Genomic DNA, 24686 nt, shown 5'->3' with positions numbered 1-24686 from the left:
CGCACGCACTTCTATAATGTTACGGACCGTTTTCACAATCGGTAGTGACTAATGACCTCGGAGATGCACTCACTCAAACAAATCTTGCATATGACAATGTTACGGGCCGTTTTCACAATCGGTAGTGACTAATGACCTCGGAGATGCACTCACTCAAACAAATCTCTCATGCATATGACTTTCGGAACAATTAGTTATACATGGACATTGTCCACTTTGAGTGGTAGCCCAGAAACTTAGGTAGACTCTCACAATTCCATTACATTGTGCTAATAGTGGGCTGCACGTGGTGCCGTAAAATTCCCCTGAAATTCATTTCCAAAGCATTCATTTTGATTTTCTCAAGTGATTCATGGCACCAGGAGGCATGTAGTGACTGGTTCAAATGCGGTCAGAGACCAAAAGTCTTCGCTCGCCCTTCCGCGTAAATTTTCGTAAGCGATATACTTAGATGATGGCTTCCCAATGCTGGTGCACCCGCAACGCCACCACGGATAGGGGATCAATTTTATCTGGCGTTTTCTACTCATGCGGATTCACCGTACATGGGACCTATAAGTTTGAACACAAATTATGTGGGATAGTGTGAATTACTCGTGGAACAATATAAGGGAACTAAGCGTTTTCTGGTGCCCTCATTAGAGCTCTTCAAGGGAGAATCACCCCATTAGTTGACACAGCATACATAGCATGGTCAAAGCGGATGTACGCAACGGCCCAGGTAAGTTATTTCTGACTCCACTCCCGAATCCATTAGGAACACGCCACATTGAGGCCAGGGGCGGCGTAAGATTACAGCTAGCATGTACAGCGTTTGATCGCACGGACGCACAAGCGCGACCAAGTTGTCTTGTTCTTGTAGTGGCAAGCAGATCTGCTTGATGTATGAGCGTGTCTGTTATCGCCTCAAAGAACCATTCAAGGGTCTTTGGAGTAGTGCGTTGCAGAGACAAGTTTCTCACCATCCATTTGGACGACAAGGCCAAGACGGTTTCGTTGAACAGGTTAAAGCCGGGCGTCGCGGATGGTGGGTCCGACGTTTCCTTTAATCCTCCGACCATTCAGCTGCCACCCTTTAGCCCCCAGAATCCCATAACTCATAGGGAAACCCCCAACCGTATATAGACGTACCAGTTTTCGGTCATTCCCTCCATGTGCTTTGCCACCATCATTTACAGCGGTTCGCGCAGGTCAGCCAGGGAAGTTGCCTCGTAAATTACTACGGATACAACAGACAGAGAACGGAATCATTTCAGTTTTTAATTATTCGCTGGTAGCTCTGATCCGCAGACATACTATCATAGATACACAAAACAGGTTGTAATGGCTACTGAATTCTGAAGTAATCTGAAGAGTTTTAAATTTCTCTGCATCTCCTTTGGAGGGCAATACACTCGCGCCCCTGAGAGCAGTGCGACTGGAGGTAGTTGTGTTGTTTTATTGTGCTTCTTTCCCATATCATACATTGGGCGATCAGCAAAACGGGGTACTCTCGCCTTGTGATCTCGGAGTTTCTTCGGGTTTTATAGATAATGTTTCCGATTTTTTTCACGTCCGGCATTCTGTGGGTCGCAACAGGTACATGCATCATTAAGAGGAACATCTGATAAAATAATATAATCTTACTTGTCCTTAATTTACTAGGTGCTCTTTATCAGAAAAAGAGTGATAATGCTTCTTTGTTTCCTAACGTTTTGACTGCGTGTTCATTTTCGCCCATGTTTTGTTGCGTATAATGACGAAGTATCGTCGAGCACTATCATCAAGTTTAATATATTTTATTGCTACCATCAGTCCAGCTCGAAAGCCCGTTTTTTCCTTTAAAATTGATAATAAACTATCCAACATGTTCACCCTTCGATGAAAACTCCCTCCGACGCGTATGAGGCGTTCACTAGAAAGGTACTTTGTCTAAACTTCTTGGTTATTCTAATTTTCTTGATCTATAATGAGCCTAGCTGACCAGTGTGCTGGAATATCCGCAACACCAAAATGTTTGGTATTGCGTGTGGAGGCGAAAACAGAGGTACCTTTGGAGCTGCTGTTTCAAACACTGGAGACACCAGAGATCCCCTGTTTTCGTAGTCTTCCTTTGGCATCCGAATGTGCAATACGCAATAAGACAGTATATGTGGAGGTGTGTAATAAAATGGCCTGGGATTTTGACCTGCTGAATGATGTTGACAGTAGATTCTTATGTATTGAAGTGGAGGCAGGACTTTTTGGTGCATTTTCAGACAGCCAGTGTTTGTGTCAGGTAGCAAAACTTTGGGCGGTAGAACGAAATACTCGGCATGCAGCCATTCCATTTTCCAGCCACACTAGAGGAAGAATGCCGCTTTCTAACAATCGGTACAATGCACCTATCATACCCGGAGGTACCGCGAGAGTCACCAAACCAAAAAATCCAAACGTGAGGCACGAAGTTGGGTACTACTTGTCCAGAAAAATCGTGCCAAAGCATTCGTGTCAACTGTGTCGGCAGCCTACTCCCATGAGGCTACCCGGATTCATATTTGTCGGTGCACGCACTTTAAATGAGATGAGCATATAAATAATTTTTGGTTTTTCTTTGGTATGACTACACCTAGCGTGTCTCTGGTTTGCCCGAAAGTCTTGCCAATAGGGTGCGCTGACGTCTCGACAGAAGAGTGACCATCATTCTCCAAGGCCCGTACAGTCAGAAAGTTGCTCATCGGCTGCGAGCGCCTTTATACTGGGCGATGGAGGATAGCATACGTGTAGGGGCCAGTCCCACAAACCGACAGATAGAGCAGTTTCCTCGAATACTTTTATCTGAGGTCTGGAAATATCACTCGGATCTTCGTTGTGCAAGTGAGAGCATAAACGTACTCCTCAAACCCCTATCCCATCCAGAATTAGGTTTCGAGGTGTCAAAATTAGCACTCGGAGAAGTGTGAAGGTAATCACCCGGGTGTTAGCATTCACATCCGTGGTTTATGAAAGCGTTAGTGAGCACTGAGCGGAGGTCCTAGATGGATGTTTAATATGGTTGTTGTAAGATGGTGTCTGGCCCGGAGATTGGAAGTGCGTAGCTGCTTAAATGTCGAGCCTCTGGCTCCAACACAATTTCAACAGCCTTTTTCTTGTATGGACCCACTTCTTTAGGCTTACATTACTACTGCATGTCTTCCGATGCATATTGCACCATGTTCTCGCCCACACTCACCGCTATCCTTCTATGGCCAGTTTCGGTGGTTGCTACCTTTTCGACCGTCCATTGGCTCCAGTAAACAACTTTATAGCGGCTGCTGTTCCTTGTACCGAGACTAATTGCCATTCGGTACACTTATGGATTTTACCGTGTAAGGCGATGGGAAAGTTCTCTCGAGCTGAACGAGTTTTGGTTGAAAACATCTGAATAGCTCGACTTCGTGAAACGGAAGGATAATTTAATCAGTTTACTACCAGTTTCGGTGGTTGCTAGCTGTTCGACCGTCCAGTGGCTCCAGTAAACAACTTTATAGCGGCTGCTGTTCCTTGTACCGAGACTAATTGCCATTCGGTACACTTATGGATTTTACCGTGTAAGGCGATGGGAAAGTTCTCTCGAGCTGAACGAGTTTTGGTTGAAAACATCTGAATAGCTCGACTTCGTGAAACGGAAGGATAATTTAATCAGTTTACTATGAGCTCCGAAATGCATACCAAATGTGCTCAACAAGGTAGACCAAGGAGTTGTAAATCATATTACTGTGATTTCCGGACATTTGATCCCGTTGGTCAGTGACCTTTGTTACACAGACTGGTAGTGTATTGCATCAGAAAGCCCGCTGGGTGGGAACTCCTCGAAAAGGTTGAACTTCAAGGGTCAATACTACGCAGGAAAAACCACAGCCAGACGTCGCTACCAGTAGACCCCCACCCAAGATGCGACTTTGTCCCTTATGGGTGCACATGAGCATGAGGTCGAATCGCACACTCCTCTTCAATTACACATGATGGATGGTACAGAGTTTCAGACGGTCTCTTAAACATTCACAAGTGAACATATTCACCCTTTGTGATGGATTCAAACCTGCGGTTTGGCATGGTTGTGTAACGGCTTATACTACTGAAGAGACATGCGAGTGGTCTGTAGCCATGCCGAAGCGATGCCTCGCGTCTAATGGAAGGTGAAGCTTATTATGGAACTTGTGGGACTGCTTTGTAGTATTCGTCAACATTTGTGCAACCGTGAATGAATATTCACAAGACTTTCAGATGATGCATGGGAATGCTCAGCTTTAAAAACGATGTCCATATGAGACGTATACAGTCCTGCTCAATAGCTTGTAACTGCTTAGTTGGTGTTTGCTAATCAACGACTTCGTGGTGAAGGGTCTCCTCCTTCGTCAGTAGCAGAAATAAAAGTGGAAACCAACGACCTAGGCAACTTACCGACTAGAGAAAACGAGGAACGGTTAAAAACACGAGGGCCTAATTCTTTCCTCGGTGGGAGCGAGAGCCAATAAGCACCCTGATGTGAACCATACTGTCCTATAGGTACTACACTCCAAGTTCACTTGACACCAATTGGAACATCGTATCCTGGCTTCAATAGCCGAATGCATGTGAATGACGAAATGAGACTGCCGGTTTTCTCATGGCACCAGTCGCATAATTTGTGACGGACTGGACAGGTGAAATTTCGGACAAGTGCGTCACTGTGAACAAAAATATGCCTAGGTAGATATTCACGCTTTACTGCTGCTCGCCTTCCAGGATGGGGACCGCGTGATCCTCACTGTGCCTGGTTGAAGACACTACAAGATATGGCTGCCAACCGATGTCAGTGGCGTTATTGTTGTCGGTTTTTGTTTAGATCGCCTGAGTGAGTGTCTGGAGGATAGGCACCTTCGGAATGATTGTAGTAAGCTAGCACAAAGTCCCTTCCCATTCACCTTTATTCTTTTCTTCACAATAGGGCTTCCAAATAAATGGTAGTTCTACGGCAGCGAAGCATCGTGTCGTGCTATCGATGGTGATGATGGGAGACTAATGAAAGAACTCACTGTAGGGAAACGACAAGTCATTCGCCCATTTCAAAGACACTTGAACGAACAACATCGGGGCCTGATAGGCTCAGAATTCCTTGTTAGAATCACCCAAAATAAGCCCAAGCAAGAAACTCTAACAAAACCATCACTACTTGGATGAGTTACTCGTCCTATAGGTTCCCCAGTCACACGCGAGAAAAACCAAGCGGACTTCAGCCACGAAAACCCCAAAGCATTCACGTTGGGTGGCCATCTCCACTTCCCAATCCCATAAGTATTACATGGTGTAAATCTCAAAAAGAGTCGTCCACCGTTTCGGCGATTCCCACTCTGTCCGTCCGTTTTGTCTGCGGATACACTGAAGCCAGCTAAAGCCTGTTGTTTTGAAGACAGCGGTGATCGACCGTCCGAGGGAGTCGCACGAGCCCCGTCAACTCTCACGGTCATTAAGAGGCTGTCGACAATTGTTTGTAGACACGGCCCCACAGATTTAGTGAAATCCTCCCCTGGAGCCAAAGATGATGCACTTCGAAGGATACAACGTATGACTTCACAATGCGTGCGTTGACTTCACCTATAACAGATATGTGAACCTATGAGCGAATACAAACTTCTCTTTGGGTTTTCAGTGTAGACAACGCGACGGAGAACTTGAAAGCGCTAAAAGTCCAATCGAAGTGGTTTGGCTAGAACCCAAAGAACCGCGTGTGCGCACTAACGAAAACCGCTGCGTTCGCCTACAGTGTCAACCTACTCGGCTGAAGACGGTAGATTTCGAATCAGCGATATCCATTCATTTACAGAATCCAGAAGGACCCTCCAGATCACGCATCCACCGAATAGTCTATTTGCTAGTGACGTATGGATGACAGCCGGGCCAGTGGGAAAGTTTCATTGCCATAAAGTGCAGAGAAGAGAAAAACAATCACAAAATACGGGAAGGTCAACAAAGTCACTGCAAAGAAAAGAAAATATGAGTCTCCTGAACCCGCCTAGAAGGTTGGCTTGCACTTCTTTATTTCATTCATGATGTGGTGAATGTTGATTAGTTGATTTCGAATTGGCATATTTTTGAACGGGCTTTGCGACATCACCTTCTGAAAACGATGGTAGTGTTGAACCAACTCAGCCAGTAATGCCTAGAATGAATGAAAAGATGAGCTGTGACAAAAAAAGTAAGATGACAATAAAGCAAACGGAAGCTTTAGAGACACGGTGGTACAGCTACACTACACTATAGTTCAACGCTCATATCCGTTTCTAAAACTGGTACGGGTATACGTACACCCAAAACACAGGGTTCCTCGAACAAAAACATCCACACAGTGGTCGGGAAACAAAACGTTTCACGGCAAGAAGTCAGCTAACGATGACATTGTGGATGAACTAGTTTGAGACACGAAGCTCCACATCGCTCAATCGTAGATTGCGGAAGTACCTAAAATGGTTGCAAGGCCGCCTGATGGGGTCTAGTCGAGTCGTGAACGAAAGTGTATCTATCGGGGTGAGTGTGGCCTGTTGCCACCACGGTAGCGACAACAGCAGATATAAAAGCAACCACCCTCGGCGATCCACAGATGAGACAAGCAAGCGAAACAATCGCGTGATCAGTGTTGATTTATTGTGACCATCACTGTCGACCTCTACAATGAAGACGGTAATGAAACCCCTGTATTGAGGAATCACTTGAATCAGCTGCAACCGCTAATCCGTAGCTATTTACACTTACCTTCCTAGATCATCGACGAACAAAACTGTGTTAGCTATAACCATCGTATAACGAACAGGCTCTACACCAAGTGCAACCGAAATTGGTGATTGTCGCGAGCGAATAACCGGCGAGTATGCGTGGTAGGTCAGGTGTATGAAACGGTCAATCGGTATGGAAACCGAACACAGATACCGCACATGACTCAGGTTTTCGCATGTTGATATAAGGAAGGACGCTGCTCCAAGAGCTAATAGAATGCGAGGGATGAGGATCACAACGTAGCGCAAATTTTAAATGCGCCGATGAAATTACAGTAAAGCTGTTTCTTAATTGTTCAACCACATCAAGAGATATCAGCGTGAGTAAGTAAGGAGGAAGCACCAACTCTGGCGATGGCTTCACGATTGATGACAAAACGCCTGCAAGCGAATTGTTAAACTTAGCTAGCAGATCAACAGCCACCTGATCTGTAAACAGGCAAAAAGTCACCAAAATAGTGTTTACTTGGGAAACCGGGCGTGCGCAGGGACAACCCGGTAGCGCGTTCATGCAGTAGTCTCAGTCATCTTCTCAAAAGTACCTGTAAATCTAGAATCTGTTCAGTATGAATTGCCATCCCAGTTCACTCAGTCCAAAAATACGGTAATATCGCGCATCCAAAATACTCACAACACGTCATTTTCAAGTAGCCTCAAGTTGGCATCCAAAAGCTTACAGTCATTCAAACTATTCACAACACGTCATTTTCAAGTAACCTCAAGTTACGTCGCTCATGGTGAAGCTGTGAACGAATTGCCAACGTGCAGGGCGTGTTTCTTACTGGAGGCATGAGGCACGAGGGCTGGGATACTGTCAGGTTGCCCAAGCCTGGGAAGTCGAGAGGCGAAGTCGGGTTCGAACCACCAGTAAACTCGCGCTCTAACCACTTTGGCCATCTCGCCCCATGCGTCCTTACCCGTCCACCGATCCATGCTGAAATGATACCTACTTTACCAACCCCACACTGGTACAGCGTTCATCCTACCTGAGTAATACCTTGGGAAACAGCTCTATTGTTCAGCTGTAGCACCATTTCGGTGCCTAACTGCCATGCCACCCGAAAGTTGCACGAGGGTTGGGATACTGTCAGGTTGCCCAAGCCTAGACAGGGGAAGTTGAGAGGCAGAGATCGGGTTCGAACCACGGACCTTCCGGTCAGTAAATTCGTGCTCTAACCAATTGGTCCATCTCGCCCCTGTTTCCTACTGACCGGGTTCTGAAATGGATAATGCGGTGTACTGACGAGATCAAGATCAATGGTGAGTAAAAACTGGGGGGACCCTTACCTGAAATACTTCCGTACCAAGTGTGAAATTGGCGAATTCCACCATTATCTCCCCGTGGATTTTCTCAATGGAATTTTTCCAATCAATATTGAAACCTTTGATTATCCTGGTGACACGGGCTGGAAAACAAAATCCACAGATTTTAGAGAACGGATTTTTTGATGAACAACGATAGTACAGATAGAAGGTCTATGAAAGTTTGGACTGAGAAACGAAACTTCGATGTTGAACCACTAAACTGTGAAAAATAACGCGGGATTCTGTGCCTGGTGGAGAATGGGTTATTGTCCTTGTTGAATGAAGACTAACCCCCCCTCAGGATTAAACTACCCATGTGATATGGCCGGCGGGTAACTTCCACGGCTTTGTGGACATGAGTGCTCTTACGAGGTTCAAAAAGTCCGTGCGATCCGTCGAACTGAACGCAGAAATCCAACATTATCGTCGGAGATGGGTACCTACACTAGTCCACAGGGGCGCATTTGCGACAACATCCCGCAACACAACTGTCAGATGGAAAAATCTGCATTCAGGTGCCATTTGAAGCGCTGAAAAAAGGGGATTTGGCACCTAACTGCTGCCAAAGACAGGCATCACAAATGAGGATGCACTTCAGCAGTGATCGGATCACCAACGCTGACAAAGTGCCGATCTGAAATTCTCTCTTCGTTGCGAATTCGTTATCTTGCAAATGTAGCTTGTGGAGAGCTAGGCGTTTATCTATAGATTTACATCACAGCTGGATCAGCTGACTATGGGATCAGTGTTACCATCAACCACCGAGTCAATCCGGTTGAATCATTCGGCATAAACTATCGTCATCCAGCAAAAAGCTCTTCACCAACGAGTCGGCAAAGCAGCTGAGGCAATCCATGTAAGGAAAAACGACTCCCCTTTGTGCCATCAGATGTGACATGCAAGGAATCGACCCTTCGCCATGGTCCATAACTCACGTGGTCGTCCGATCCCAACGGCAAAACAACATCACGTTCTAGTTTAATTTCAATTTCTGTTTTGGAGCTGTCTTAAGCGATAAGACGAGGCGAGAACTAATGAAAGAAGTCTCATAAGACTGACAACACACCCCGTTGTGACGTTTGTGCTGAAATTTCAGCAGTTCTGCCCCGAGTGTGTAGCCAGTCTAGCAGAAGAGCCTTTGGTAGCCTTATCTGTTTCCTATGAACGGGTATGATTAGCCTGATACAGACCGATCAGCTGTTTATTGAGTGATACACGTGAGTTTACATTTGGAAGCCTGGTTAGGGAAACTAAATAGCACTTTAAAAACCGCGCTCATATGACCTGTGTCGACTAAACGGGTGACAATGGGCTTCCAAGTTGCTGTCAAACGTATGATTCTGATAGTGTGTTGGCCAGTCCTTGAGAGAACGGAGGCATATACGAAGAGACATCAAATTTGAAGTGAGACAAAATAGAACATCAGTGGGTTTTCTGTATGCAGATGTTGTATGCTTTGTTCCGAGGTGACGATCGGGAATGCACACCCGTCAGTGAAGTCAACACTGGGCCAAATCACTTAACGCTTTCAGCCATAGGCAGTTAATATTGCTTAGCTTCCAACTTGCTGGCTGCCAAAGCATCCAAACCCTTTGGACATGTCGTTAGTTGACCACATCAACTTTTTCTTCTGCTAGCTAGCACAAGTAGTGATCGGTTTTTGGTGTGTGGCGATGACACATACGCGAAGCGTACCCCAGACATCATGATCAGTGGGTTGAAATCACGACTTCGTAATGCTAAGCGCTGACGACGCGACTTGCCTTCAAAATCTAGCCTTCCCTGTGATAAAACGGAGACGCCGGATGATATGACTGCGAACAAAGACTACCGGTTCACACAGTCTGTTTCCACCCGGTGTTTGGAGGTGTAGACACCCCGAATGTTTGTGGCAGGCTAACATTAGGTCCTCTCACCGCCTCCAAATTTCATCAAAAAATCGTCCTGTGACGAGTCGCTTGAGCAGATCTACCAAACTTTTGAAGCAAGGTATATAACCGGGTCCCTTCCCAGGATCAGTAGAACAAAGCTACACGAATCATCATCATCGACAGCATTACATCAGGGTTCAACAGCGATGCTTCACTGCCGTACAACCATGATTTATTTGAAAGCCTTATTGTAGAGAAAAGAATAAAGGTGGACGGGGAAGGGACTTAGTGCTAACTTACCACAATCATTCCGAGGTGCCTACACCTCCAGACACCCACTCGGGCGATCTGGATAGAAACTGACAACAAGAACGCCATTGAAATCGGTTGGCAGTCATATCTTGTAGTGTCTTCAACCAGGCACAGTGAGAATCACGCGGTCCCCATCCTGGAAGGCCAGTAGCACCGACAGCATCCATACTATCAACTTTTTTCAGGGGTTGGCCACCTCTCTGTTTACGCCACTCCGAATTGGGCATGGAAAACAGCACTCTCTTCGGCAAACGATGGTTCGGCATACGCAACACGTGTCCCAACCAACGCAGCTTCTGGTGCTGGACACATTCTTTAATGGAAGTACCCGTTACACAACCGAAGACGCGCTTTCTAACTGCCTCATTACGGGTTCGCCGACACCAACTCACACGAGCTATGGTTCTGAGACAACGATTGTCGAACACCTGAAGACGTCTCAGTTCCGCTGCTCGAATAGGCCAAGTCTCACAGTCATACAACAAAACAATCTGTACTGTAGCTTGATACACACATCCCTTAAGATTCAGGGATGAAACAGTGTATTGTCCAATTCGATTCTTGGTTTCCTTGATTCATTGTCTGGATATTTTAGGTGTAACCTTGGAACAGTAGTCCTATTTTCAACCCATTCTACGGCAAAACATACACCCGAGGAGGGGAAAGTCAAATCTGCTGGTAATCGACTGGTTGTGTCGACCTTGTCATCAGTTACACAGATCAAAGGAATTCCACACAAACAAATCCGCTAGGAGGGAACTAAGCCCGGATGTCACGGAAACACCATAGGATTTCTCGTAAGGACAATCGGTGAACAGAAAATACGCACGTGCCGTGAGTAATCTGCGCAAAAAACGTGACAGGAGAAATAATACCTGTGTGATAAAAACTATGGAAGAGTGGTAAGACGACCAGAGATGTTTTCACATTCCTGATTTTGATGTTAAATTCAAAAGTCCATGAACTTACAAGGATTAAATAACGTGATTAATCCATCTAACTAGGATACCTCCATTCAAGTCTTCCAGTCATCGTACAATCAACTGACTGTAGGCCACTTGGTTAGGGCCAGAAACACTTAAACCTGTGAGTGAGTTGTGTTAACCCGAATGTCGGGCAGATATACGGCTTCGCGGGAACTTACCTTCATCACTGCGAACAGCTGATGAGCGTTCCATTTGATCGATACCCGAGGCGGGTGGCGAGGCAGGAGGATTGGCTTGAAAGTCGTGTACGAAGGCGATTAGACTTCCGAAATACGGCGTAAGGGCCTCGTTAATGAACGCCGCGGTGTACTTGGCCGCTGCCTCACGACATCGATTCACTTCTGGTGCATTACCTGCCCCTCGTTCCTGTGAACACACAATGCAACAGCTGGATATCTATATCTGTCACCACATCTATACTCAATATCTACAAATAGGTTGAAATCGAGTTCATTAGTTGTGTTGACAGAGCCAAATCAGACGTACTTTTTGATCCAACTTACTTTATGAGAGCGTTTCGAAGAACGCCACGCGAGAATTCACTGTAAAACGCAGTTTTCTACAAGGTGAGTGGACATCCTAACGAAAGCAGACACTTGTGACAAGATCTTATGCATGCTCCTAGAGTATACAACATTTGAAGTATATACGGGTCCCTATAATTCCAAAATTAACCCTAACCAACTTGTTTGTCAGATGACGGACCGAACTGCGAAGACGTGGAAGGCAAAGAACGTCATAGAAACCGCCAGCAACCAAGGTGTATGCCTTTCGAGAGAGTATTACACTACTTTTGGTCTAGCTGCTGTTTGACTCGAACGCAACATCCAAACAACGTGAAAATCTGCTTGATTTCATCGGAGTAAAGCAGACGTCGCCGGGTGGACTGCTTAGTTCCGAGTGTAACTCATCGGAACAACAAAACGAAACAAGGTCAGCGTCCACTTCAAGAAGGCTCAGTGTTTAAGGCGCCAGCTTACAGACTGGAAGATCCGTAGTTCAAACCCAACCTCAGCACCTCGACTGCTCCTGTCTAGGCTTGAGTAACCTGACAGTATCCCGGCGCTTGTGTTTCCCTCAAGTGGCATGGTAGCTGGGCACCGAAAGATTGTTACAGCTGTGTTTGTCCTAAACGGCCATGTTTGAGGAATTTTAGCGACGCAAGAAATCTACATTGTAGACTCCTTCAGGAGGCTGATCAGCCCTCTAATGTGGCCTAGTGTGGGGTGTTCTCGCTAGACAGTATGGATCAAAATCATTCTCTTGTGTGAAAATCGCTGTCTGAAAGGGGGAAAATGTCTGTAGCAACAGGTCGTTTGGGGGGAAGCAAGTAATTGTGTAACTCAGTCTGGATGGATCGATGGATCAAGTGCAACACTCGCCACCCCTAAAAAACACTTTTCCGGAAGAAGGTTACAAATAGCAGTTCCGTCAGTCCGAATTGGGTGTAATCACCATTTCCGTGGAAAGGAGAGGATACATTTCAGGGTAATAATCAAGATTCCGGAGTGGTGATGGCTCACTACAGGTAACACTAAGAATGTATCAGGCACTGGATGAATTTTAGCTACGAGATTCATTCGGCATTAGGCCACCGAAGATTGTCAGTATGTATGGGGGCCAAGATACCACACGGTCAACTAGGCGTGGGAGTAACTGTTTTCGATCCCAAGTTTCTCTTGACACCGAGGTCCACCTATCCCCGTATTTACAAAGCCGTACAATAAAAGTTGGGAGCATGCTCGAAACAGCCCGCATCCTAAGCTATTCACTAGCGAGGGAGGTCATTAGCTGCCGTTGAAATTTCACCATCAAGCAGTTGGCTGAAATTTTTTATTACAAACTATCCGATTAATTATACTCTATTTGCCATTTGACAGTGCATTTGCAACCACAAATTGTTCACAATCCACACAGGGGGTCACACTTGTCGGTATTAACCATATCCCCGCTTGTCAGTCTCGTATAGGGCGTCTGAAAACCAGACTACAGTCTATACTGGTTAAACTGGCATTCCCGCCCTTAACCAACCAGGAACTTGCTCGGATTCCTTATCCTACTATACCTCTCCTTACACCACCAACGACCCATTTATAGAAATAGCCGTGAAAAATGCCACAGGATAAATGGTGGGTTATCGAGCCAGTGACCGTAACCTGTTGAACGTTGTCTGCTGCCTTTGTAAGTATCCCGGCGCTCGTGTTTCCCTCAAGTGGCATGGTAGCTGGGCACCGAAAGATTGTTACAGCTGTGTTTGTCCTAAACGGCCATGTTTGAGGAATTTTAGCGACGCAAGAAATCTACATTGTAGACTCCTTCAGGAGGCTGATCAGCCCTCTAATGTGGCCTAGTGCGGGGTGTTCTGGCTAGACAGTATGGATCAAAATCATTCTCTTGTGTGAAAATCGCTGTCTGAAAGGGGGAAAATGTCTGTAGCAACAGGTCGTTTGGGGGGAAGCAAGTAATTGTGTAACTCAGTCTGGATGGATCGATGGATCAAGTGCAACACTCGCCACCCCTAAAAAACACTTTTCCGGAAGAAGGTTACAAATAGCAGTTCCGTCAGTCCGAATTGGGTGTAATCACCATTTCCGTGGAAAGGAGAGGATACATTTCAGGGTAATAATCAAGATTCCGGAGTGGTGATGGCTCACTACAGGTAACACTAAGAATGTATCAGGCACTGGATGAATTTTAGCTACGAGATTCATTCGGCATTAGGCCACCGAAGATTGTCAGTATGTATGGGGGCCAAGATACCACACGGTCAACTAGGCGTGGGAGTAACTGTTTTCGATCCCAAGTTTCTCTTGACACCGAGGTTCACCTATCCCCGTATTTACAAAGCCGCACAATAAAAGTTGGGAGCATGCTCGAAACAGCCCGCATCCTAAGCTATTCACTAGCGAGGGAGGTCATTAGCTGCCGTTGAAATTTCACCATCAAGCAGTTGGCTGAAATTTTTTATTACAAACTATCCGATTAATTATACTCTATTTGCCATTTGACAGTGCATTTGCAACCACAAATTGTTCACAATCCACACAGGGGGTCACACTTGTCGGTATTAACCATATCCCCGCTTGTCAGTCTCGTATAGGGCGTCTGAAAACCAGACTACAGTCTATCCTGGTTAAACTGGCATTCCCGCCCTTTACTAACCCGGGACTTGCTCGGATTCCTTATCCTACTATACCTCTCCTTACACCACCAACGACCCATTTATAGAAATAGCCGTGAAAAATGCCACAGGATAAAGGGTGAGTTGTCGAGCCAGTGACCGTAACCTGTTGAACGTTGTCTGCTGCTTTTGTAATGCACTACTCACAAGGTTGGTGAAAACTCCTCGACAGCCCACGACCGGTTTCGTCCTTCTTGGGGCTCATCAAGTAGGCGCAGTCCCCGAGTTCGCGTCAATCTTATGTTCTACTTGAAACCTTATGAGTAGCGCATTACAAAAATATACATGTATCGCGATACCTCGAATATCGTAGCGACCGAAACATGAGGCGGCCTGGCGCAGCACATTCAGTTGCCTGGAAACATCACAAACGAGAGATTCAGCTGGGTTCCAGGTGAGTCTCTCGAAAAACCAAAATTAGTTTGCAAATGAGTGCATATTCGCTAGTTGTCTGCTACTGTTCGGTCAATGTTGTCTCAGCTTCGGCCAATGGGGCTCACATACCGAATAAAAGTGTACCAGCCGGTTAGACTTACTCACTTGACCACCGTTTATCCAGAACGACCTACGTTGGCAAGCTATTTTAGACTGAGTAAAAGAACACACGCGTGCTCGCCCTAATCAATGCTGCATTGCTGTTGATGTGAAATGGATTGTGCCTGTGTAACAGGGACACCTGGTTTTCCCAAGTGTACTTGTTGATCAAATCCACATTTCACGGTATGGTCAAGCCTGTTGGCATAGGTGGGTTGACTGTAGCCGAACGGCTGACGCGATTTGTTAATGTAGATGGGCCAACCTTCAACCATTCAGCGGCTTTTGCAGAGGGATATTTAGGCGGTAATCGATTGATGTGGCCGACTATAACGAGCCCGTATGGAACCGTAAAAAGAGGGAAGGTCGGTATTGAAGCTAACTTGACCTCTTGATAGTTATCTCATCCATTTGCTTACTCCGCTGAATGTACCTTTAATCTTTAATCGTCTTGCTAGTTGTAACCACCACTCACCTTGCTGCAAAGGTCGTCCCGTCAGAAACTTGTGTATTAGTATGCGTCTGTGTATGCATGTGCGCAGCTGACCTACTCACCCCATGCGCGTTCGTGCCCGTTCGCTGAGCCTGCCTCAACTTGTTTTCGTGTGATTTCATCGCCAATGGGAATCACGAGACGGAAGGGACGACCGCAACCCACGCTACTGAGCCGTCATTCCGCTCGCCAAGGTTTGGTGTGCGGACGTGGACATTGCACTGTGCCGGTCAGTGACAGACTCGTGCACTTGTTGACGCCACGAACGTGGACAATTGAGGTTTGCTGTGCACATTCGCATACCCTTGTGTCAATAGTACCGGAGAATTACGAACCCAATTCTTCCTTTTGATATTCGGGATTGTCGAACCTACGCGTCACTCAAAGTTCCGTTTCGGGAACCTCAACGGTCGGATGCGGCCATGTGAATTCAGACTACCACCAACGGTTCGTATCAAACCTATCTGGACCGCCTAGAGGGTTCTTAACAAGGATGCTCAAACAGACGACCTTAGCGCTTTCCCGTTAGTTCACTACCATAATTGATACCTGGTCCGTTAACACAACAGGAATTCGGGTCATTTCACAACAGACTGAACAAAGACTAACCCTAACCATAGAATATTGCCAAAGAAAGGTCATCTGATAAGAGTTCTTCTGTGAACTAACGTGACAAAACCGTTTAAGTCTGTGCAGAAGGGAGACTCATTCGAAATCTGTCTGAAACTCTCGGTCAGTTAAAGAACGACTGTCTACAGGTTGGAGATCCGGAATGATCAACCGCAAAAAATGTGTTTGGAAGGTAGCAAAAGACAATTATCGAAAGCACCAACTTCAGCTAATCACACACCATGTGATACTGGCTTGATGAGCAAGGTGTTATATCTTGCTGATTCGCCAATCTGTTGTATCTGACTGCTGACCCCAATCCAGTGCCTGGTGCCGGAAAAAAAGATTCACGGAAGGGAACACAACAGCCATAATCCGAATAAGCGAGTGCGTGCGTGCGAGTGCAAAAATAAAACGGCCTCAAGCTATTTATTGGAGGGACACTGTCTGGACTTGGTCCAACGCTGATGCATACTATTTGGCTTTGATACAAGGCTGTGACGCGCTGCATGTTACGTTGTCTGTCTGGTCAGTATCTATCAGAGCTAAGGGTCTCAGTAGATTTCGGGTTGCTTTCAGAAATCTGACCTTCCTAATAGAATGAATGAGGAATTAGGTGTACGGTGACGTAGCGAAATTGCCCCAAGAAACAAAAACTTACCGTCAAAACGCTTATGATCAGATCGTAATTGTTGATCAAGAATACCCACTTCAACCGTTGTTTGGGCAGGAAGTCTGACAGGCGCACGAGTACTTGCTCCAAGTGTGTGTGCAGCTGAGCTAAGCGGCTTAGAATGCGAGCATCGATAGAGGGCGGTTCAAGTTCATGTGGTGTGGACGACGCAGAGCGTGTAATCTGTTCACCGTCAGGTCGCTTGGAGAAAGTGGTATCAGAATGACTGTGGGACAGTTCTGAGGACGAACCAGCACGACGACTGTCAGACGGCTGTTTCGTCGAGGACAACGAAGTATCGGATAGCAAGGGTGCTGAAAAGCAGAGGGGAGGTGGCGAAAACACAAGGGTCAAGTGGTAGCAGACGATCCGGCTATATCAGCAGTTCATACCATGACCTAAGCGTCACGCGAAACCAAACCTAATGAGTGAGTAGTCCATGGTAGAAAGACCCCCTGCAGCAAAGACTCTACTACAATTTCGTAAACGCACATGCTAGGATAATCACTGAATGAGTTTTCAAGTCATTGAACGCACTATCCGGCCGAAATTTGTTTCTGCTGTACAGGCTCCCTGGAACCTTTAGGTGAGACGTGGTAACCCCCCGGTGAGGGGCAATCGAATAGCAAGGCTACTTAGGAACATAAGGTTGCCAGAAACCCGGGGACTGCGCCTACCTGATGAACCCCAGAAAGGGCGAAATGGTCGTGGGCTGTCGACGGATTTTCAGCAACCTTATGAGTAGTACATTACAAAGAGGCTACTTAGGATACTTATCGAAAATGTTCTTCACACTGGGATGGACAGGTCGCATTGCGTTCTGCAAGGCTCGGTGCGTAGTGAGGATTAGGAATTTTTGGCTTCTTTAGAATAAGCTCTATAGCGGTGGTTGCTTATTGTACTGTGTGTCAGGTAGCGTGAAACAGTTACACGTAAAATAGAGTACGCACTTCCGGGATAGCTGTGTCCAATCGAATGTAGACTGGCCGCCAGCTCAGCGTACCGGCGGGCAACAGGATGAGGTCGTAGCAGCGAGTAGATACGAGCTGGCAAGTTGGCTCCACTCAGACTACCGCCTGGATTCGCAGAAAGGGCGCGAGCGCTACCTGCGAAGGCGTTCACGTCAAAGTCGGATTGAAGAGAGGCGATGTGTGCGTCTAGCCTGTCAGTCACATGTACCCAAAAGCTTTCTGTTATGGAGGTCCAGAATCTGGAAACAACCAGAAAAAACGGTTCAATGCCTGTTCGAGAATGGGACCTATTCAAGCATATATTGGGTCAACTTTATTGCGATTTACTTGTCAAGGACTGGCACGTTGCGATGATGAGCCACTCGAAGCAACGCATGCAGCAACTGAAGACAAAGTAACATGCCGAGAGCGTCATGCGACATGCTCGGAATTAAATGGCTTTCAATTTGTTTGTGTAGTAAGCTGAAGGTTCTTCCCAGCACCTGGTCGAACAGAGCGATGAGAGCGCCGCCATGTTCAGTACGACGATGCGTTGAGTCAGTTGTGGCTGGTGACCGAACTGTGCCAGTACTGAGAAGGAAAAAGTCCGACAGGAAGAAGTACTCGCGACACACGGCATCCAATAAGGCAAAGTGGACGGAGCGGAACAATACTTCGGCGGGATACTGAATGGAATTGGAGGAAACAGCACGGCACTGAGAATACTAGAAAAATCAACGTGAAGCGCAGACTAATTGAAACCTGTTTGAAAAGACATTGTTAGGGTTCGAAATGTACAACAGCCTTTGGAAAGTGTTGAATCGTGAGTGGCCGTCTATTGGTTACGCAGAAACTGAGCTTGCCAGACTACGCGATAAGAAAACAGTGAGCCCGAGAAGGGGCTGTATTGTCAGGAAAAACATACAGAGCTTCTGCGAGATGGCTCAAGTGGTTAGAGCGCGAATTTACTGACCGGAAGGTCCGTGGTTCAAACCCGACCTCTGCCACTCGACTTCCCCTGTCTAGGCTTGGGCAACCTGGCAGTATCCCAGCCCTCGTGCCTCCTTCGTGTTGCATGGCAGCTAGGCACCTAAAGGGTGCTACAGCTGGACGATTATTTTATTTTATTATTCTGCGTAAGTACACAGAATGGCTAAATGACCAACTGTGGTCATTCGCTTGTTCGTTCTGTCCAGCCAATGGCGATGTTCCTGTCGTGAGCAACTTCACACCCACTCCGCTGGTCGGATGCTGCTAAACCGTGTTTGGTAAGCTCCGCCAACGCGCCTGCTTTCCGGGACGTGTGATAACAATAGTGACCTCAGGGACGCGTCGTCCTCTGCGCATGTACTTTTCATGTCTGGAAGCGTCCCGACAGAAAGGGAGACCGACTCTAGGAAAAGGACTTGGAAAATGAGCATCTGACATATTCTGCTGAAAGCAACAACAGCGAATTCATCGACCATGGTCGGAAAACGTGCGGATATGGGGGGGGATACAAAAGTGAAGCTCAGTAGCTGCGGAAAATCATACTTCTAAGGAGTACCACGGTAAGGTTGAGTTAATTCACGTATCGTGTGAATGGCTCTCTCTAGACCGACTGGCGCTTGAAGCATAGAAACCGGAATGGGCCATTTTAGCTGTCCTTTGAGTTGGTCACCCAAAAAGGAAGCGACTGTGGTGGGGAAAACCGCCAACAATGAAACCCAATGAAGATTGTCCTTAAAACTGGCAGCTTAACCCTTAAGCTACAGGTTACGGCTTTATAGTGCAGCGGCGCAGCTCTTCTACATTTCTGGCACAATAGGGTTCGCATAGCAGAATTCCACGAAATTTAGGGAAAACAAGGGAAAGTGGAGACAATACCTTAACGTCAGCCATAGCAGCGACATGAGGAAGGATGATGGGTGCTTCCAACTCAGTACTGCCCAAAACACGAGTGGCACGCTCTCCGAGTCCGAACAGACCGAGTCGGGTATTGCTCGGTGTTGGAGCATGGCCGGTTGCGTTCATCGTTGTGAGTGAGCTCGTGGAGGAGAATGTCATCGATCCGAGTACAGAACTTCCGACACCAGAAGCCGGATTCTGTTCATCAAGACGTTTTCCCAGAAGTAGATCCTTTTCTGCGGTTGTGTCGAGCTGGAGATGGGGTCAGGAAAAAAAACGAATCAGACCTAATAGAGGTTCTAAAAGTAGAGAACACGTCGTAACCGGATCCACTGATAACGCCTCAGTCTGCATGTTGTAAGATCAGCATAGAAAAACGCAGGCGGCTGGACCACTATCCACATAGAAAGGCATTGTGTTGAAATTCTATCGGAGTACCAGTAAAGCCCTCCACAGCCCAAGGATCACCAAGAATTACAAAACTAAAAATAATCTCAAGCCATGTCAGCCTCGAGATGGTGATGGCAGCCAAAACGACTTGATCGCTGCATACATCAGAATGAGTATGCAAAGTCAAGCAACTGCCGAGGCCTTTCGTCTTTCTCTGTCGTTATCTAGTAACTCTTGTCCTGCCCCACCTTCCCATATTGCCTCTACAGACACCAGTGGTAGACACTTTTAGTCAGGTGGTCACAAAAGTAGTCAATAAAACATTACTTTTCGCCTCCTCTCACTCAAAATTAACTGCAGTGCAGCGAACACCGTGCAAACTCTTGAATAGACGGATCAATAAAATGATTCTGTGAGCACAATCTTCATTTTGTAACAGAGGTCCGCTTAACTTCTGAAACCCGGGCGCAAGATTTAAACACAGCGCTTAAGGTATTCCTCTACTCATACGTTTCCGACGACCTGGTTCAGGCAATACTGTAGTTGCGGCAATAATTTGTGCCGGTGTTAGTATACCTTACAGTTCTGGAGCTCAGGACCCCACGAATAACCGTCTCTATGCCGTTCATCTGTCCGGTCCAGACCGACGAGAGGCAAAAGGCCATTCACTACGAAGAGTTTATACATTACTCTAATTGCCCGAAATCTCAAGCAGGACGCCTCGGATCACCTGAGAAAACCATCACTGATATGCTTAGGTTATAATTCACAAGAACGTAGTGAATATGATGAATAGAATAGGCAGCTTTCCACCCGTCATCAGTCGTTTCTCAGTAGCGCGTATGGAATTCGAGCTCGAGGTAGCTTCGTGGTTAAAACATGAACTTAAGGTCTGTGATTCGAACTCAGTCCCAAGATCCCAATCGCTCTTGTCTAGGCGAGATGGCCCAAGTGGTTAGAGCGCCAATTTACTGACTGGAAGGTCCGTGGTTCGATCCCGACCTCTGCCTCTCGACTTCCCCTGTCTAGGCTTGGCGAACCTGGCAGTATCTCAGCCCTCGTGCGACCTTCGGGTGGCACGGCAGTTAGGCACCGAAATGAACGACTCTCTAGGCTTGAACAACCCGGCATCTCATGACTTATATCTAAACAAACTCAAATTTGGGGAGAGCATGACTTGGGAGTGAATGACAACTTTTTCTAAGGGTCCACGTGATCCTCCGTCTGAGCCTGGTGGGAGACACTGCGAAACACGGCTGTGAACCCTTGCAACTGACCTCCTTGGTGTCGTTTCTATCCAAACTGCTTGAATGAGTGCTCGGAGCTGTAAGTAGCTCGTTTCCCTTCACTTTCTCCGGGAACTTTACTTAACTAAGCTGCTACTGTTGTGCGGTACTCAAGCCCCATGGTTTGCCCATTACTTTTGCGTCAGTGGTGCGATGATGGCGACCACTGTGCTCCGTAGTGATTCTGCAAAAAACCGTAATGAGGAGAAATTCACTGACAAAGCAGGACGGACTTGTATGAGGACTTACTTGCAGTTTATTCAGTTTTGTGCAGTAGGCTTTAAAATAGGAATAATAAACCTTGCTCATAGTAGTCACGTATTCGTTGCGTATTTCGATGGCCGTTTCACGATCATGTGCCAGAAGAAACTCATTGTAGAATCTGGAAGAAACAATAAGGGGAACGTAATGATGGGCCGATGCGCAGAACCTACAAGTGTCAAGAACCATATGATCTCCTTTCCCTGCGTGCAACAAGCCATCTAGACGTCTAAGAAGGTTGTCTCAAAGCCAACTATTACCTTCGGGTGGAGTTCAACATATCCTTAAATCAGCTAGTCCCTCTTTCAGTGTCCCGATTCTGAAGAGGACGTGAAAACTGCTCCCCGTAATGAGAGCAAAAAGGATGTATACATGGATGAACGATTTTGCAGTCACCCTGAAAGTATCTCCGACTGACAGTTAGCTGGAGTGGACGACAGGTCCAAAGCTGAAACAGTTGTCCCCCCTCTGAGAAAAACCACTCCTTGCAGAAGACCACTTCTGTTCGATCATTTAAGGTATTGATTCCAAGTTTGTAAACACCACCTTGGAAGCCATATTCCGCAACTAACACAGTCTCTTCCGAACTATTTAAGACCGTAGGCAAGCAACAAAGGAAAAGATCGGCAACCACACTCACCTGTATTTGAGCATCTGATTCTGTGGAATCTGATAGTTTGTCAACGGTTTCCGCAGGGCATAGATCTTCTGAAGAAGATACTCGCGAATCTTTGAAACGGCCTGAAGAAAAACAGAAAAAGACATGAATATATGGTTCCTTACAGGCTGTATCCGACAACGTATGACCCAAAACCCATGGCATCCTTTTGGCACAGCTGTGTCTAGACTCATGAAGAGGATAAGGATGGACACATAGGCCACCGAGCACTAGCATACATAATAATGTACGTTGGGCGTTTGTGCGTGGGGGGGGGTGATGACCCGCCACCTTGTGAAGTTATTCAAGTGACCAAGTCAGAGAATGCGTATTCAAGATCATCAGCGTTGGTGAGCACCCCACATATGCATCAAATCAGAGGCCGACGGTACTATTACAAATGTTGGCAAGAAAAAACCTCATGTGGCACAAGAGGCATCCACGAGTATTATGGAACACGACAGCCATAGTCGTCGAGAAATGAGCTCGGATACACAAACAGCCTGAGGAGCGCGACCGGTGAGGCAACAACCCCAAGGAGAAACACTTCCAAAGTGATTTGGATTACTCCACAGTCGGAATCCGATCATCGTTACAATCAGTAACCGAATGGAAAACACTTTCTGATCACAGTATATGTGTAATGCGTTACTCACAGGGTTGCTGGAAATTCGTCCACATCCCACGACCGGTTTCGCCCTTCTTGGGGCTCATCAGGTAGGCGCAGTCCCCGAGTTCCCGTCATTCTTATGTTTTACTGGAGACATCACAAACGAGAGATTCCGCTGGGTTCCAGGAGAGTCTCCCGAAAAACCAAATTAGTTTGCAAATGAGTGCATTTCGCTAAATTCGTGCAATTTTGGTTCAAGTGGAACATAAGGTTGACAGACACTCGGGGACTGCGCATACCTGATAAGCCCCAAGAAGGGCGAAACCAGTTGTGGGCTGTCGACGAATTTTCTGCAACCTTATGAGTAGTACATTACAAAGATATACATGTATCGCGATATCCCGAATATCGTAGCGACTGAAACATGAGGCGGCCTGGTGCAGCACATTCAGTTGCCTGGATACATCACGAACGAGAGACTCAGCTGGGTTCCAAATGAGTCTCTCGAAAATCCAAATTATTTGCAAATGAGTGTACTTTGCTAATTTCTGCTCCCTTTGTATCAATAGAATAATGACTCGTTACAATTACAGTGATCAATAGCATTTAACAGAGTTCCGTATCGTAATCACGTCGTCCCGTGGGACAACAACACGAAGTAAGAATAACTATTCCAAGACATGTGTTGTGACTTGCTGAACGGTAGTGCCACTCTGTATCGGTCCCTTGGCTTCCTGCTCCGCCCACTATGGTATGTCAAAAGGCACGGTAGCTCTACACGGCCCTTTATGGAGACAAAGGGAAATTATTACAACTGTAGTTATAGGGTAATCACAGAGCGGGCTGTCGAGGGGTTTTCAGCAACCTTATGAGTAGTGCATTACAAAATAATCAGAAAGTGTTTCACAAGGTCATGTTAGAAACTCTGTGAGGGGGCGAGAAGCAATTCTAGCTGCCACGATTTCGATCACCGGAAAACGGGAATGTGGAACGCACACGCCAAGCCTTGGAGACGGAGGCATGTTCAGTTTGTTCGGAAATTGGGTAGCTACGCACTGAAGGCGATAGCTTTGATGCACGAGCGCAATTGACTGCGCGATTGGGCCATTTCCGCCAGTGTCATTAACCATTGGTGATTTGAGTCCCGGGTCCCCATCCAGGAAGGCGGCAGTTGACAGCCCGACTAAATTTACTGGCTAGTGTTTTCGTACTCCGTTGATTACTAATCCGATGTTCCCACCAGACCTGACCAATGCTTCGGAGACACCGATGATCAAACACTGACATCTTCCGTATGTCCTTTGTGCGTGGGATTCATGTCTCTGATCCATAAAGCAGTATGGATCGCAACACCGCACTGTAAACTCTTCCCTTGACAGAAAATCGGTCTCCTCGTTTTCACGGTTACTTCATTTATTCATTTACACACTGGGATAAAAATCAGTATTCATGTGCAGGCGTGCTGATGTGTGCTATCTACATGATTTTATCTTAGCCCAAAATAAAAACCCACTACCTAAGCTTGACATCAGTCAGGAAGCAAGCATAGAGATATAAGCTATTGCACGATACATCGGGTTTATTTCTTCACCTGTATCTCTTCAGATGTATACTACAGAACGATGTCAGGCGAATAAACAACATACGACAAGTCTTTATCAGCTGGTTATCGGATCATTGCCCACGATAACATCGATTCCTTACGTTCACTCAGCTCTGGTTTCCACCTTCTGATAGCAATAGATTAAGCAGGTCAGTGGTTGAGGTGCAAGCTTACTGACCGGGAGGTTTGTGGTTCGAACACAACCCCAACATCCCCACTGTTCCTGTCTGGGCTTGGGCAATCCGGGACTATCTTATCTCTCGTGCTTTCTTCGGGTGACATGATAGCCAGATACCGAAAGGGTGTTAAAGCTGAGGGTTCACATTCA

General features: G+C 46.5%; 1 protein-coding gene across 1 annotated transcript in view; it reads right to left on the bottom strand.

Annotated features, from left to right (window-relative positions):
• Positions 1–5871: 5871 nt before the first annotated feature.
• T265_15426 (hypothetical protein) overlaps positions 5872–24686 on the bottom strand; it is a gene marked incomplete at both ends in the record, with an annotated part of 27710 nt that continues 8895 nt past the window's right edge. The window contains 9 exons of the mRNA XM_009178056.1: positions 5872–6139; positions 8037–8155; positions 11382–11589; positions 16702–17027; positions 17664–17923; positions 18012–18379; positions 19530–19802; positions 21476–21608; positions 22128–22228. Of these exons, the coding sequence (XP_009176320.1) occupies positions 5993–6139; positions 8037–8155; positions 11382–11589; positions 16702–17027; positions 17664–17923; positions 18012–18379; positions 19530–19802; positions 21476–21608; positions 22128–22228 (1935 nt within the window). The remainder of the gene's footprint in view (positions 6140–8036; positions 8156–11381; positions 11590–16701; positions 17028–17663; positions 17924–18011; positions 18380–19529; positions 19803–21475; positions 21609–22127; positions 22229–24686) is intronic.

The sequence above is a fragment of the Opisthorchis viverrini genome (assembly GCF_000715545.1).
Source record: "Opisthorchis viverrini unplaced genomic scaffold opera_v5_494, whole genome shotgun sequence".
In the NCBI taxonomy this organism is placed as follows: domain Eukaryota; kingdom Metazoa; phylum Platyhelminthes; class Trematoda; order Opisthorchiida; family Opisthorchiidae; genus Opisthorchis; species Opisthorchis viverrini.
This window is presented reverse-complemented; position numbering and strand designations above follow the sequence as displayed.